Source organism: Hippopotamus amphibius, chromosome 13 (assembly GCF_030028045.1).
Source record: "Hippopotamus amphibius kiboko isolate mHipAmp2 chromosome 13, mHipAmp2.hap2, whole genome shotgun sequence".
Classification (NCBI taxonomy): domain Eukaryota; kingdom Metazoa; phylum Chordata; class Mammalia; order Artiodactyla; family Hippopotamidae; genus Hippopotamus; species Hippopotamus amphibius.
In genome coordinates, this window is record NC_080198.1 from 41,275,408 (window position 1) to 41,290,188 (window position 14,781).

At 47.1% G+C, this 14,781-nt stretch overlaps 1 protein-coding gene across 4 annotated transcripts in view; it reads left to right on the forward strand.

Annotated features, from left to right (window-relative positions):
• Positions 1-5,601: 5,601 nt before the first annotated feature.
• Positions 5,602-14,781, forward strand: part of SLC6A20 (solute carrier family 6 member 20) — a 48,081-nt gene continuing 38,901 nt past the window's right edge. For 3 of the 4 annotated variants that reach the window (XM_057706855.1, XM_057706852.1, XM_057706853.1), the window contains exon 1: positions 5,602-5,790. In XM_057706855.1, the coding sequence (XP_057562838.1) occupies positions 5,670-5,790 (121 nt within the window). In that variant the 5' untranslated portion in view covers positions 5,602-5,669. Of the gene's footprint in view, positions 5,791-10,746; positions 10,762-14,781 lie in introns of those variants that run through there. The other variant, XM_057706854.1, reaches the window with a different exon arrangement.

Genomic DNA, 14,781 nt, shown 5'->3' on the forward strand with positions numbered 1-14,781 from the left:
CAATAAAGACCTGAATGTCTGAAGAAACCTGCAGCACGGACGTCTCAGGGTCTTGGATGCTGTGGGATGTCTACGTCAGTGCTCAGATTATGCAGCAGTCTTCACATTGATCACCTAACTTCACTGAGACTCAACCATGTACCAGCACTAGGGGAAAAAGGAAGGCTTAGACATGAAGTCTCAGCCACAGCCCGGAGGGGATGTGTAGCCTGTACTTTTCCTGACAAGGCAGCTCTGAAAGTGTTGGACACCAGATCTATACCCAGGCTTGAGGGCTGGGGAGAGGGAGTGATATATTTTGGCTTGGGATAGAGGTGCTGGGGCTTCTTAAAGAGGGTATATTCCATCTGGATGGAGAGGAATGCACAGGATTTTCCTGGGTCCAAGAAGGGAGGAGGTGTTCCTGGCTGACAGAACTGCCCAGAAGTATAAAAATGCACAACATTTTCCAGGAGGTGAAAAGTCTAGCTCCTCCTGATACCTAGGTGAGCAAGGGTCACATTCCTCAGGGCCCGATTAAAAAAAATTCCTAGAGCCTTACAGACCCGGCTGAGGAGTTTGGACTTTATCTTGTGGGGAACTGGGAGCCACTGACGGGTATTAAGTAACAGTGGGATCACGAGGGTGAGCAGGTTATTGAAATCTGCGTGGCCATAACTGGTGGGGTAAGAATCTGGAACCCTGGCCCGGGGCCGTGACCCACACCCACACAACTGAGTCAGGGCCATCCCCACTTTCTCCACCCTCTTCCCCAGATCAGATAACTCGGGCAAGCTTGCCTATCCTTCAGGGGGTGTGTCCTGCGTGACATGTGGCACAGTGAGAGCCGACAGGCCGGTCCACAGGAAGGTATCTTCCACACCGCCAGCGGAGGCCCCCAGGGAGCACTCAAGGTGGGGCTTGGCTAAGCCAAAACCTTGCTGCCTTTGGGCCCCTGACCACGGAGAGCTGAACTCGCTCCCCTCGCGCCTGCCACATAGACGTCACTTGCCCAGCCCCAGGTCCCTGTAGAGTGCTGGGCCAGCACCTACGGGCTGGTGAGTGCCACCCGGTACGTTTTCAGGAATTTTGTGAGCTGATTGCTAAAACACAACCATTATTAAAAATGAAGTTATATGAACTAACAAATGATTTAAAACAGAGGTAGTAAGTACTCAAAGCCCACCACGTCCTATTAGGCTGGCCAAAAAGTTCCTTCGGATTTTAAGTAAAAATAAAAGACACATTTTTCATTTTCACCAAGAACTTTATTGAACAACATATTCACCCTTTTGTTCCACTACCTTCTGCCGTTTTTCAGGCAACTTCATAATTCCATCTTCCCAAAATTTTTTCTCTTTTTGAGCAAAGAACTGTTCCAGGTGCCTGTTACAATCTTCCAGGCAATTGACAGTTTTTCCATTAAGAGAATTTTGTAAAGACTGAAATAAATGAAAATCCGAAGGTGCAATGTGTGGTGAATACAGCGAATGAATCAGAACTTCCCAGCCAAGCTGTGACAGTTTTTGCTTGGTCGTCAAAGAAACATGCAGTCTCACGTTATCCTGATGGAAGATTTTGTGTTTTCTGTTGACTAATTATGGACGCTTTTCATTGAGTGCTGCTTTCAGTTGGTCTAATTGGGAGCAGTACTTGGAAGCAGTACTTAATCATTTGGTTTTCCAGGAGCTCATAATAGAGGACTCCCTTCTAATCCCACCATATACGCAACATCACCTTCTTTGGATGAAGACTGGCCGTTGGTGTGGTTGGTGGTGGTTCATTTCTGTTGCCCCATGATCTCTTCCATTCCACATTATTATACAGTATCCACTTTTCATCACCCATCACTATTTTAAAAACGGAACATTTTCATTACGTTTAAGTAGAGAATTGCGTGTGGAAATATGGTCAAGAAGGTTTTTTTTTCACTTAACTTACATGGAACCCAAACATCAAAGCGATGAACATAACCAAGCTGGTGCAAATGATTTTCAGCGCTTGATTTGAGTACTTTTGAGTATGTCAGCTGTCTCCCGTGTGGTATAATGTTGATTGTTCTCAATTAATATCTCGATTTGATTGCTATCAAATCGCCTTGCCTATGTCAAATGTCAACTGGTCTACCTGACCATGGAGCATCGTCTAGAGAGAAATCTCCAGCACGAAACTTCGCAAATCACTTTTGACACATTTGACCAGTCACAGCACTTTCTCCATACACTGCAAAATCTTTCTTTGCGTTTCAGTTGCATTTTACCTTTCTTGAAAGAATAAACCATAATATGCCAAAAATGTTGCTTTGTTTTCCATCTTAAATATTAAAATGGCTACACAGCAGTTCACCAATTTTGGTGAGGTTTTTTTAATGCACACTGATATGACAGCTGTCACAATACAATCTAAGAAAATTGTTTCAAATAAAGTTAAAGACAAATAAGCACTACTAGAGCCAGCTTATGGAAAAGAACGAATGAACCTTTTGGCCAACCCAATATTTTCTACACTGTCAGGTCTTTTCTTGAGGTTATCTACATCATTGCATATGTATGGTGGACATTTAATGGTGAGCTTCTGCACTTTTCTCCCAACTCCACGTTCAGTGACACCACGTTGGTAGCTTGGAATCGGCCATAGTGGAAATATTTACACTACAGAAATTGGTAAACCTACACATCAGAGCTTTTTCTGCAGAGAGCCAGTTAAACATCTGCCAGCTCGCCACCACTGATGTCCACCCCCTGCTTTGCTGACTCCCTGTGGAAGCACGCCCACCCTTCCCAGGCCTCTTCTGTCCTCTTCTAGCAGCCACGGCAGCATGGGTCTTGTCAGGTTAGTCTTGTCAGATGGGGTTCGGGAAGGTGTGGGGCCCTTACCAGGAGCCCTGAGGATTTACTTACTTCTGTTAGGGGGATGTCTCCTTGTGCTGCCCACAGCCCCACCCAGGGCCTCACACCATGAATAGGCTCCCATGGAGTCTGGCAGTGTGACTGGACAGAGGTGCTGGCCTGATCCCTGGAACAGGGGATTGAAGAGTTGCCTTGCCTATGTCAAACCAACAAACGCCAAGCAGCCTCCTCTTCCAGGTAACAGTCTGAGCATCTCTCTAAGGTACCCAGTTCCTGAATGCCGCCACATAGCCAAGTTCCCTCTAGGGAAGACTCATTTATGAGAACAAGAGCATGCCAGGCAGATGGCTGGAGGCAGCAACATGCCTTCTTTACTATTCAACAACATTAAAAGGCAGCCCTATCTATGGGTCACTGAGACTTATTTTGCCACAAATTTTAATTATCAGGAATAGCATCATGACCTTGGAGTTGGTAAGGGAGAAATCTCTTAAAAAAAGGAGAACCCTAAAGTGGAAGATTGGTAAATGAGGACTTTATTAAAATCAAGAATGTCTGTTCATCAGAAGACACCACTGATAAAATAAAAAGGCAACTCACAGACTGAGAGAAGAAATCTGTAATACATAAAACAGACAAAAGGCTCACATCCAGAATATATAAAGAACTATACAGGTAAGCCATTTAAGAACCAGTAAAAGACTTGAACAGGCACTGCATGAAAGAGGATATGCAGATAACCCAATCAGCCTATGGAAAGGTATGGTATCATTAGAGAAATTAAGATTAAAAGCCACAGTGAACTGTTACTACACACCCACAAGGCTGGGTAGGACTTTGAAAACAGAATGACAAGTGTTGGTGAGGATGCATAGCAACTGAAACTCTCTTGGGAGTGTAAACTGGTACCACCTCTCTGGAAACAGTTTGGAAACGTCTACCAAAGGTGCCCAGATGTGCCCAGAGTTCCCAGCAGTGAGTGGATTCACGCACCCAAGGACACATCCTAGGACGTCCATTAAAGCTTCATTCATCAAAGCCCCAAACTGAAGAGAACGCAAACGTGCATCAGCTGTGAACTCGAGTATGTTCACAGCTCGGAATACTAGGGGGCAAGGATAAAGGACAGTGTACACTGCACACCAGAACGTGAGTAAATCCCACCGAAGACGCCAGGCAGCAAAGAGCACATTCTGTGTGAGTTTTGTAGAGGTCAAAGCAGCTGAAACTGACCTCTGGCATAGAAACCAGGATAGTGGGTTCCTTTGGGGAGAGAAGGCGAGGGGTAAAAGAAAAACACTCTCTAGAATTTGAACTCTAAAAGTCAAAATCGTCTCCCCTGCTGCACTGAGAACTTCTTCTGCTTTGCGTTTTGGAGGTAGGAAGGTCAAGGACAGGTAGTATGTCCGAGGAGCCCCTACCTTCGTCACCAGACCCCGCTTTCTCTTCTGCCACCAGCCAGGCAGGAACTCTGGGGAAGTCCAACCAGGGGTTGAACCACAGTGGTGATTTCATTTTGGCTCAAGTTAGATTTCCACTGGCAACTCTGCTTTTCATCTCTTTTTAATTTTACTTATTTATCAAGTACTTTCTTAGCTCTTCCTATGTCCCAGGTGCACTGTTCAAAGTATGTCATTATTTAGTGTGTTTCCCATTCATTTATTCAGCCTATAATAATAGCTTCTTTATAGAGCACTTAGTATGTGCCAGGTAGTAAGCTAAATTCTCAATTCTCACATGAGCCCATGGAAAGGGGAATATATTTGTTCCCATTATAGATAAGGAAACAGAGGCTCAGAGAGGTTAAATGACTTGTTCAAGGTCACACAGCCAAGTTGGTGGCAGAACTGAGAGTCAAAGCTGGATGCTGCTTTATTCCAAAGCACCTGACCTAGTTGTTTCTAGTGACCTCCTTAAACCAAATCACCTTGAGAGACTGGTAGAAATATGAGGTTTCTTAGGCCCCAACCTGAGCCTAGTGAATCAGAATCTCTGGCCCTAAGAGTAGACTCTCCCACAGTGGTTGTTGGAAACCTGATTCCTGACTGGTCCCATCCGGCACTACAAACTCCCGGCCCTGCACACAGTAGGCACACACAACCTGTCTGTGGATGGAAGGAGATGGCTTACCTGGACCACTCCTCTTTTGCTGGGGAGGTGGGGGGAGTCCCTTACTTCCTTCTGGTCTCTGGGCAAATGTAAGTCCCCTCCTCTGGGAAGCCCTCCTTGATCACCCCAGCCCCCCACCCCCGCCCTGGGAACTGCTAAACCCTTTGCTTTGCCTTAGTTGCCTTCCTTGCCTCTCTCTATCTTAAATATGGACTAGGATAAACCATATGGAATTATCCTTTCTGTAGGTCAAAAAGAGTTGAAAATGAGCTATTTCATCCAATTCATTTAAGCAGTTCCCTTTACTAGAACGTCAGCTCTGGGAAGGCTGGGGATGTTTGTGTTGTTCACAGCCCTGTCCCCAGACAAAGCCTGGCACACAGTAGGCCCTCTGTAAATGCTGGGTAGGTGCTCAAGGGAACCTGACCACGACCAGGAGCTCCACAGCCAACCTACCAGCCCCGACGTCGAGCCTGAGGGGCCCGGGCGCCACCCCGCAGGGAGCAATCTTGGGTGCCTTCCTGGCCGCGGCGGACTGGCGGCGGGGTGGGGCTGGCCGTCATCCAGTTACCAGCCTCTCCCCTCCGACGGGCGCGCCGTTAATGAGATTAGCAATTAAAAAGCCGGCGAGCCGCCGCGGCCGAGGCGCGGGGCCATCCCCAGGCCGAGCCAGGCGGGACGGTGCTCCTGGCGGCCGCGCACCCACCGCGCCGCGCGCGGAGCTCCAGGGCCATGGACAAAGCGCGGCCGCTGTGGGCCACCCAGCTGCAGTTCGTGTTCGCCTGCATCTCGTACGCCGTGGGCCTGGGCAACGTGTGGCGCTTCCCCTACCTGTGCCAGATGTATGGCGGAGGTGAGTGCCGGCGCCCCGGCTGCGCCGTACCCCCAAGACCCGCGCGAGCGCCTTTCGTGCCGAGTGGCTCGGGGGTGCGCACTGGGGTTGGCCCATTATGCATGCCAGTAAACTGAGGCTCAGAGAACAAGGTGATTTGCCTAGAGTCACAGAGCCGGGAATCGGACCTAGGACATCTCAGTCCACAGCTGGAGCTCTTCTCCGAAGCGCTTTCCTGAGCCCTCTACAGCCCCAGCCCCATCCCTGGGGCGTGCAAGCCCGCCAGGCACACCCTTGTCTGTTAGGCTGCGACTCTGAGCAGTAGGAGGCGCGGGGGACGCTATTTTCCTCCCTCGGGAGGAGAGGTGGCAATGGTCTGACTGCTAGTGAGTAAACCTTACGTTTAAGTGTAAAAAGTGAGCAGGACATTTAACAGCGACTCGTTATACAACTTTCACGTCAGAAACATTCCTGGCAGCATGATTTGAAACTCAGGATAAAAGGATTTTGAGCTATTTCTTTACTTTTTTTTTTTTTTAATCACAAGATTAATTTGGGTTTGGAACCACAGTAGGCAGGAAGGCTGATCACTCTATTTCAGCTTTATTCATTTGTTTTTGTTTTTTACAAATTTTTCCTCTGAAGCATCACAGCCTTCTCACTAGACAGCAACACACCCACACAGCATTCCAATACCTTCCAGGGAGCTGGAGACACCTTCTATGACGTGCCAAAGAACCTTGGTGAGGGCCAAGTGCCTTTTTGGAAAGCAAGGTGGCAATAGAGGTTGAAGTCTCATCATTAAAAAAATTTTTTTCTGAGTTATTTCATTTCTAGAATTCTACCTAAAGCAAATAGTTCTGACAGAAGGTGGACAATAGAAGGATAGCCTCTATCTTTTAATAAGAGCAAGACATTTGAAACTTCTCAAGCCCTCTACTAACGGGGATTGCTTCCATAAATTATGGAACATGTATGCAGGGGTGATCTTGGAAGCCATTAAGACGGTGTTTTCAAAAAATGCATTTGAGTATTTTTTCATGCCATGCATTACAAGGAGGGAGAGAAGTCAGATTCAAAGCTGTATAAAACGCATGATCTCAATTATGTTTTAAACTATGCAGAGAAAAGAGAAAGAACAAAAACATAGCAAAGAGAATAAGACAGTAGTTATCTCTGGGTGATTGTTGCTTTCCTTGTACTGTGTATGTGTGGTGTCTTCTATAATCAGCATGAGTGGTCTTTTTCACCATAAAGGATAATGAAAGATGTTAGACCAAAGTATTTACTAGATTTAATCTGTTTAAGAAGACCTAGACCTAAAACAACACTCCTTCATTCTCATACCCACCCCCAGCTCAAAAAAAAAAAATTGACAAAAGGTTAATGTACAGGTTTTTTTTTTAATAGTGTATTCTTAATCCTCTGACTCCTTTTTTTTTAATCTGAAGGGTATATATATATATATATGTCATAATTATATGAAGTGCATGTGTTCCCATATGCTCTAACAGCTTCATAACTGATTTTTTAATTAATTATTTTGGCTGCACTGGGTCTTAGTTGTGGCATGCAGGATCTAGTTCTCTGACCAGGGATCGAACCTGGGACCCCTGCATTGGGAGCACAGAGTCTTACCCACTGGCTCACCAGGGAAGTCCCTTCATAACTGACTTTTAAAATAATTATTTGTCAGGATGAGATTTGCACATCATTCTGTGTCCAACACACCTACCCACGATACCTTTATCCTGGCTACACTTTTCCCAAACATCAGGCCAGGTGAGCCTTGCTGTCACATGACTGTTTAATTCCTTGTTTCTAACAATACCATCACCTGAATAGTCTACAGGTGGACACAGGTAGGGTGGGTTAGTTCTGAGGTTGAATATAATTGACCCTTGAACAACACGGGGGTGAAGGGCGTCCATCCTCCACACTGTCAAAAATCCCTGAAAATCCCCACATAACTTACCGTTGGCCCTCTGTATCCACAGTTCCTCCATATCTGCGGTTCAGCCAACTGGGGATTATATAGTATTGCAGTATTTACTATGGAAAAAAGTCTGTGTATAAGTCGATCCACGCAGTTCAAACCCACTGTTGTTGAAGGGTCAACTGTACATACAAATTGCTCAGGAAACGGCAAGACTTTCAAGTCCCAGGAAAAGAAAGAAGACATCTTGTGCCTGGTACAGAGTATACTTAAACTGATAGGTGGAAAGGTAGATGGTTGGATGATGGTTGACCAGTGAATAGACATTGGGGAGAGGTTGGATTGGTGGGTGGGTGGATGGATGGATGGATGGATAGGTCCGGGATGGACAGATGTAGCTTAGGTGGGTGGCGTCCTCTCAGTCATACGTGTCTACAGAACAAAGACCAAACAACTTATCCTGGTTTGGTAAGGACTTGACCATCTAACACCTGCCCCTATTTCCATCTCATTTCCTGTCACTCATCTTCCAGCAACACCCCCGCCCCGCCCACTATTCTGAACAACTCTCCATTAGTGAATGCCCACTCTCTACCTCCACACTTTGCCCAAGCTATTTCTCCACCTGGGATGCCATTGTTAGCCTGGGGCACTTGCAGCAGCTGGTCAGAAGCCCTGCACTTTGTTCTAGAGTTTCTGTTGCCCACTAGCCCCATCTCTGTGAAGTGGTGGGGTCAGAGTAGGCACCCAATGAATATATGTTAGATGAAGAAGCCAGGTCTGTTATGAAAAGCCACAGAGTTTGTGAGGCGGGGGTGCTGGTGGTTTTCCCAAGCCTTTTACTGCCCAGTGGTGTCATCTACAGTAAATGATTTATGTCTACACTCCCATTCTGTACCTGATGGGTAACCAACCACATCATGAAAGGCCTCAGAGGGGTGTCTAACTTCCCTTTACACAGAGCCCTGAGTTCCACCACCTCCACCCCCCAGCCAGCCAACAAAGAGCTTGTTTATAAACCGCAGAACCAGGCTGGGCCAAAATACTTCCCAGAATAAAAAGGATTAGGGATCCATGCTCCTTTCTATGAGGCACTGCCTGTGACCGGGGAGGCTGGTTTCCTTCCTGCTCTGCGGGCCAGGCCGGCGGCACGAGGAATGTTAATTCTGAAGATTACATTCCAGGTGCCAACACCTCTTACGGCACCCCGATGCTAGAACAAAGGAAAGGCAGCTGAAGGAACTGCACGAAATCTGTGCTTGATAGTCAGCAGGCTTTGGCGACCCTGTCAAAGTCTAAGGCTGCGGCTGTCCAGGAAGAAATTGGGATACAAATGTGTTATATACTGACATGTGGAAAATGAACACACCCGTGGTTGACTTTTATATGAATGTGCTCAATCATGGAAGAAATGTGGGGGAATGAAAACAGTTATGTGGCTCATGAAAATTTGGATTTTTTTTCCCTAAATTTTCTCTATATGATACTTAACCCATAGAGAGGGGCAGTCAGAGGACACCCGACTAGGCAGTGGGATGATGACACTTTTCCTCAAACCCCCTTCTGCTCCTCCCTGGTGCTTAGATCATTGTGTCTCAGACTTTGCCCAGCAAAGCTTCTTGGTAAACTATAGACTGCTGGCCCCACCCCTAGAGATTCTGATTTGGAGATATGCAGGGGAGGGCAGGATTCTGCATTTCTGACGAAATCCTAAGTGATGCTGAAGGATGCCGCTGGTCCATGGACCACACTTTAGAGGAATTCCCCGCCACCACCACCAGACTGCCGGCACCAGCTGCTGGGAGTCAGGTGGTGGGGTGCCGTTAAGGTAGAACAACTGGCTTTTGGAGGGAGGAGCAGGACCTAATTTATAGCATTTGCTGATGACCATGGTGTAAATACTCCCACTATGGCCGAGTTCAGACTAACCAGTGTAATATCTGGGAATGTGGGGTTGGGAAGAGACGTGCAGCTCTTGAGAGCTGGTGTGAGCCAGCCCCGCACGCCTGGGGCCACAGCCTTTCGGGGCAGCATCCAGCCTGGGACTGAGCTACACTAGGTCAAGTTCACGGATGGACGGGTGGGCAGCTTGATGGCTGCTCCCTTGTCCTGTGTGTGTGCGTGTGTGTGTGTGGGTGCGTGTGTGTGGGTGCGTGCGTGTGCATGTGTTTGTGTGTGTGCTCAGTCTCTGGCTCTTGGTGTTTCTACAGTGCTCCTGGATGGGATAGAAACCTGAGTTTCAGAGGTTATATAAAGTGTCAAACACTATTTGCATAGTAAGCTCAAGATGCTGGTCCCAGCTGTCAGAAAATGTGGCCTGGGAGTCCCTTGAGAGGGCGCATCTGCTGCTCATCCTGAAGTTTCTAGACTCAATCCAGTAACAGCCACACTATTGGGCTCCTAACAGTGCCAGGCACTTGTAGGGTGGACACAGGGGATTGAGGCAGAGATGTGATGAGGGTTAGGCTGGGGTTAGGCCTGTAATAGGGAAGAACCTTTGTACTCTCTCACAAGTTAATCACCAAAGGGATGTTGCCTGTAAGCTTAAATTATACATAATGGCCCATCTCTGGGAACCCTGGCTCCCAGGGAAGGAGTATTAAGCTAAAATACCTTTGTTTAGCTCACGGGAAACATCCTGACCAGGGCCACCTGTGAATGGCTCCATCCCCTTCCGGAGGCTGACCGGAACCAGGAAATACTTGGCGTCACTCCTTCCCCTTTAGTATAAAAGGGCCTGAATTCTAACTCAGGCAAGCTGGTTCTCTGGGAGGTGAATCCACCGCCTTCTCAGTCTGCTGAGTACAGTCGCTATTCCTTGCCGCAGCAACTCATCTCTCGATTTATTGGCCTGTCTTGCAGTGAGCAGTACAAGCTTGGTCTTGGTAACAAACTTTGGGTTGGGGAATTTTCGGGTAAGGTCCTAGCAGCTGCCGGGACCGCCTGTCCTGAGGATCTGCCCTTCAAAATTCCCCAGAGCGGCACAGGCTGCCCCAGTGCTTGGCAGTTGGAGCGAGAAACTGATATTTGAAAGCCGATGAGTTCCATACAGTAGGGTAAGTCGCTCTGGTGTGTACAGCTAGAAACTTTATTTCCTCTCCGTCTGGGGGCTCTTTCTCTAACACAAGCCAATTTGTTTTATACTAGAGTGGGGTACCCTGTTGGAGAGAGGAAAGAGTTGTTGGACTTTTAAGTGATTCCTTTGCTTCTTTGGCTGCTAGCATTTGTATGTGCCATTTGCGTTTTGTTGGTCTTGAATTTCTGTCTTTTAAAAACGGGGATTGTTTCAACTATCCTTAAAGAAAGCCCTCTGAGGTGCGTTTTGGATGTGATCTGATTACAGCCATGAGTAGAGGATACTTTATAGTAACATTGTGCGGCTGCAGTACCTGATAGAATCTCCACAAGGGGTTTAGGCAAAGTTATCTTGGGACCCAGTGCACGGAGTATTGTTACCCTTGCTGTGTTAATTACATCGTTTGTGGTCTCCTATGTTGATGATATATGTAAAATCCTGAGACCAAATTTGAGGGTTTGTTTAGGATTTTCTGTTTGTTCTTTGGGTTTTTGTTTCATTTCGTTTGGTACTGTTTCTCCATTTACAGCCAAATCAGTTTTGTGATATTTAAAACTCTTAGTGATGTCAGATGGAGGAAAGGAATAGAAAAGGGGAAAAAAGAAGACCTGCCTGTAGGACATTCCCAGTGAGAATAGAAAGGTTCCACTTGGTTCCTAAAATCACCGAAAGCCCCAGCCCAGAATTCAGCCTGCTTGGTTGCTGCCAAGGCAAAAGGGCATCCTTTTAATGCTTAGAGGTGATCAGCTGCTATTTATGGTTTTATGGTGACTGTTCTGTGAAGAAGTGGGGAAACATGATGAACTTGCTTACGTGCAAGCATTTGTGCTATCACACCAGGGAAAATAAGAAAAAGAAGGGCAGGCGAGTGAGGACAGGTTGCTTCAAACCTTAACTCCTCCAGCTGAGCTCAGGATTGCCCCTCCTTCTAGGGATCAACTAGAAAATCCTGTGTTAGTTCCTGGGGCACAGGGACCTGGTGTGGTATCGGCATCTAAGACCCGACATGGTCACCCAGTTGGGGCCAGGATCCACTTGGGCAGGGCAATTTCCCTTACGTCGTTATCTCATAGAGGGGACTAAATGCCAACGACCAGCCGACCAGGTGGCTCAGTTCCTCAGACTTGTTTATTTGAAAAGATTGCAACCCTCCTTTTATAGGGAGGACCTCCTACACCTGAACCCACTTGGCAGTACCCAGAGCTGAGCCAAATTGGAACCCAATGAAGGAGGAGTGCCCTTATTAGAGCATTACTTATCCGTGCGTCTTGGCAGGGCTTTGAAAAGGGGAGCCAAAGCAAAAGAGTTTGAACAAAATGTAAGAAATCCAGCCAAAAAAAAAAAAAAATGAAGACCCTCTCAGAATTTTTGGAAAAGATTTCAGGCCTACAAACGTTATACTAATGCAGATCGTGAGGCCCCTGAAAATATTAGAATGGTAAATGTGACCATTTTGGGGGGTACAAAGTGCCTTATGTCAGGAAAAAGTTGCAAAAATTAGATGGTTCATTTGGAATGAATCCTTCTCAGTTGGTAGATGTTGCTTTTTAAAGTGTTCAACAGGGAACAACAACAGAAGAAAGAAAACGCAGAATGAAAGGCCACTTTTTTTGCCAGTGGCATTGGATTCCCGGAAGGCAAGTAATTCAAAGAGGTAAGTCACCACTGGGGAGGGAACAATGCACTTATTGTAAGGAGGAGGAACTTTGGAGAACAGATTGCCCTAGACTGAAATGTAAGAAGAAAAACAAAGACAAGAGCCTCTCATATGGTAGAAAGAGAGGAACACTGATGAATGAAGAAGCCCAGATGCTTTTTGGATTTGAGACACCTAATTCCCAGAGGAACCCCGGGTAAAACTGACAGCAGGGAATGAGCTAATTAACTTGCTGATAGACCTCATGCTGAAGTTTTTCACCAGAACAGCTTAACATCAGAGTCCCACCAGAACACGCTTTAACCTTCCAAATGGTGCCTATGAAAACCCCAGGAAAGGAGATAGCTCTTCCCCCCACCCCCAACCCACCCCTGGTCAATGGAAAGGTTAGACCAAAAGTGTGTGCTATTGGAACCCCAGGGAATGCCAAAAACACTCAGCCAACACAAATCCCATTAAAAAGGGACTCTGGGACAATCTCCTCGGAGGCAAGAAAATCACTTCTTCCATAGATTGACTTGTCAAAAATACCAGCCGGTGTATTCAGAAAAGGACAAGGAGAGGGCCGGAGAGGGGTTTCACCTGGCCCACACCTCACCTGGCTGGAGATGTAGTGTAGGAGGAAGTGTTTTGATCCCCGAGGCATCTTGGATACTGTGCTGTGGCACATTCATAACAGTGCCCATCGGGGAGAGATGCCACCTCACAGTGGATTCAAAAGTCAGGGGACCCTGAGCTGAGGTGAGCAGTGCAGAGCCGCTTCGCACGAGGAACTCTGGTCTGAAGTGACTAGTGCCTGAGGTACCCCTGTGAGCAAGTGAAACTAGACAAAGTCCAAAGGAAAAGAAAAAAGGGAGAAGAAAGATGGCGGTGAAGTAGAAGGACGATGAATGCATCCCTCTCCACAGATGCATCAGGGATACACCAAAAGACACAATAATTCCCACAGAGAACCAGCTGAACACCAGCAAATGACCTCAGACACCAGAAAGGACTGCAAAGATCCCAACATAACTGGGTAGGACAGAGGGGGGAAAAAAAGAGGAGAAGAAATGAAAGGGACGGGTCCCACATCCTGGGGCAGGGTGATCTGAAACAGAGGAGAGATTGCCGAATTCAGGGAAACATCCCTTATCTGATGGGGAAACCCCTTCTCCAATGGGGAATTTCCCTGGGTCAGAAGGGAGGCATTTGGGACTGTTCAAAGAGGATGAAGCAGCTGAGCTGTGGCAGACGGGAAAGAGTGAGAAACATGGAGCATCCGCACCACAGCTCAGCATGTCCAGACTGAGACATCGGTTCATAGCTGAACAGGGGGTCTGGGAGCTGGAACATGGGAACTGGAGAAATGGTTCAGGATGAGAAACATTGTTGGCAGTGGGGAGATGGACTGAGAGGACAGGAGGGAAGAAATTTACAGTGGAGAGTGCCTACCACAGAAAGCTGCACAGCCACAGCAGCAGCTCGATACTGCTGACTCACAAGCGGGGGGGGGGAGGAGCTGCGGGTGTAGCCTTTCTCTCAGCACCTGCGATGGACAGAGGAAGGACCCCTCTGGGCCTGGCTAACACACTCAGGGATAAGAAAGGCCCCCGGGTGGGGCTGGCCTAGAGTGCCTGCAGCTGAGAGCCAAAAGTCCACAGAGTGACCCAGCTCTGGAGACATCCTGTTTACACCTGAGCCACTGGCATCCCTTTGCAACAGGCACTGCCATGGCCGACTGAGCTGCCGTGACCCAGGCAGGGTGCCCTGGCAGAGTCTTAGCAGGGGGGAGGAGCCGTGGGTGGAGTCGCTCTCTTGGCCTGAGCTGCCCAAGCCGCCGTGACCCAGGCAGGGCACCACTGCTCACTCACTCCCAGGGGAAGGAGTCACTATTGTACCCTCTCTCTCCCCACACACCAGCACTTACAGACAAACAATAAAGGAAGCTCTGCTGGTCATAGAATAATACAAAAAGCCCAAGGCGGGTAGAAAGACACTTACGGCTGAGACCCCACGGAAACAGAAATATTAGTATTAATTCTATTGATCTGGTCCATTATGGGGTCAGTTCTAGTTTTGTTTTTTATTAATAATGATCTTAGTCTTAAGGGATCTACACATTTTAGAATTTATTTTTTTATTCTATTTTTATTTTTAGCCTTATATATTTCTATTTCTAGATAAGTTTTTTGTAGTGCTGACTGTATCTCTCCTACCTTTTCATCTCTTTTATACATTTCTATTTTTCTTTTCATATTTCCAGTCACACTATGCTCTTCTGTTGCCCTGTCTTCTATCCTTTTTTAGTTTATTTTATCTTAACATACTTATAAGCAATATTATCGGTCTGCTCTGTTTCCT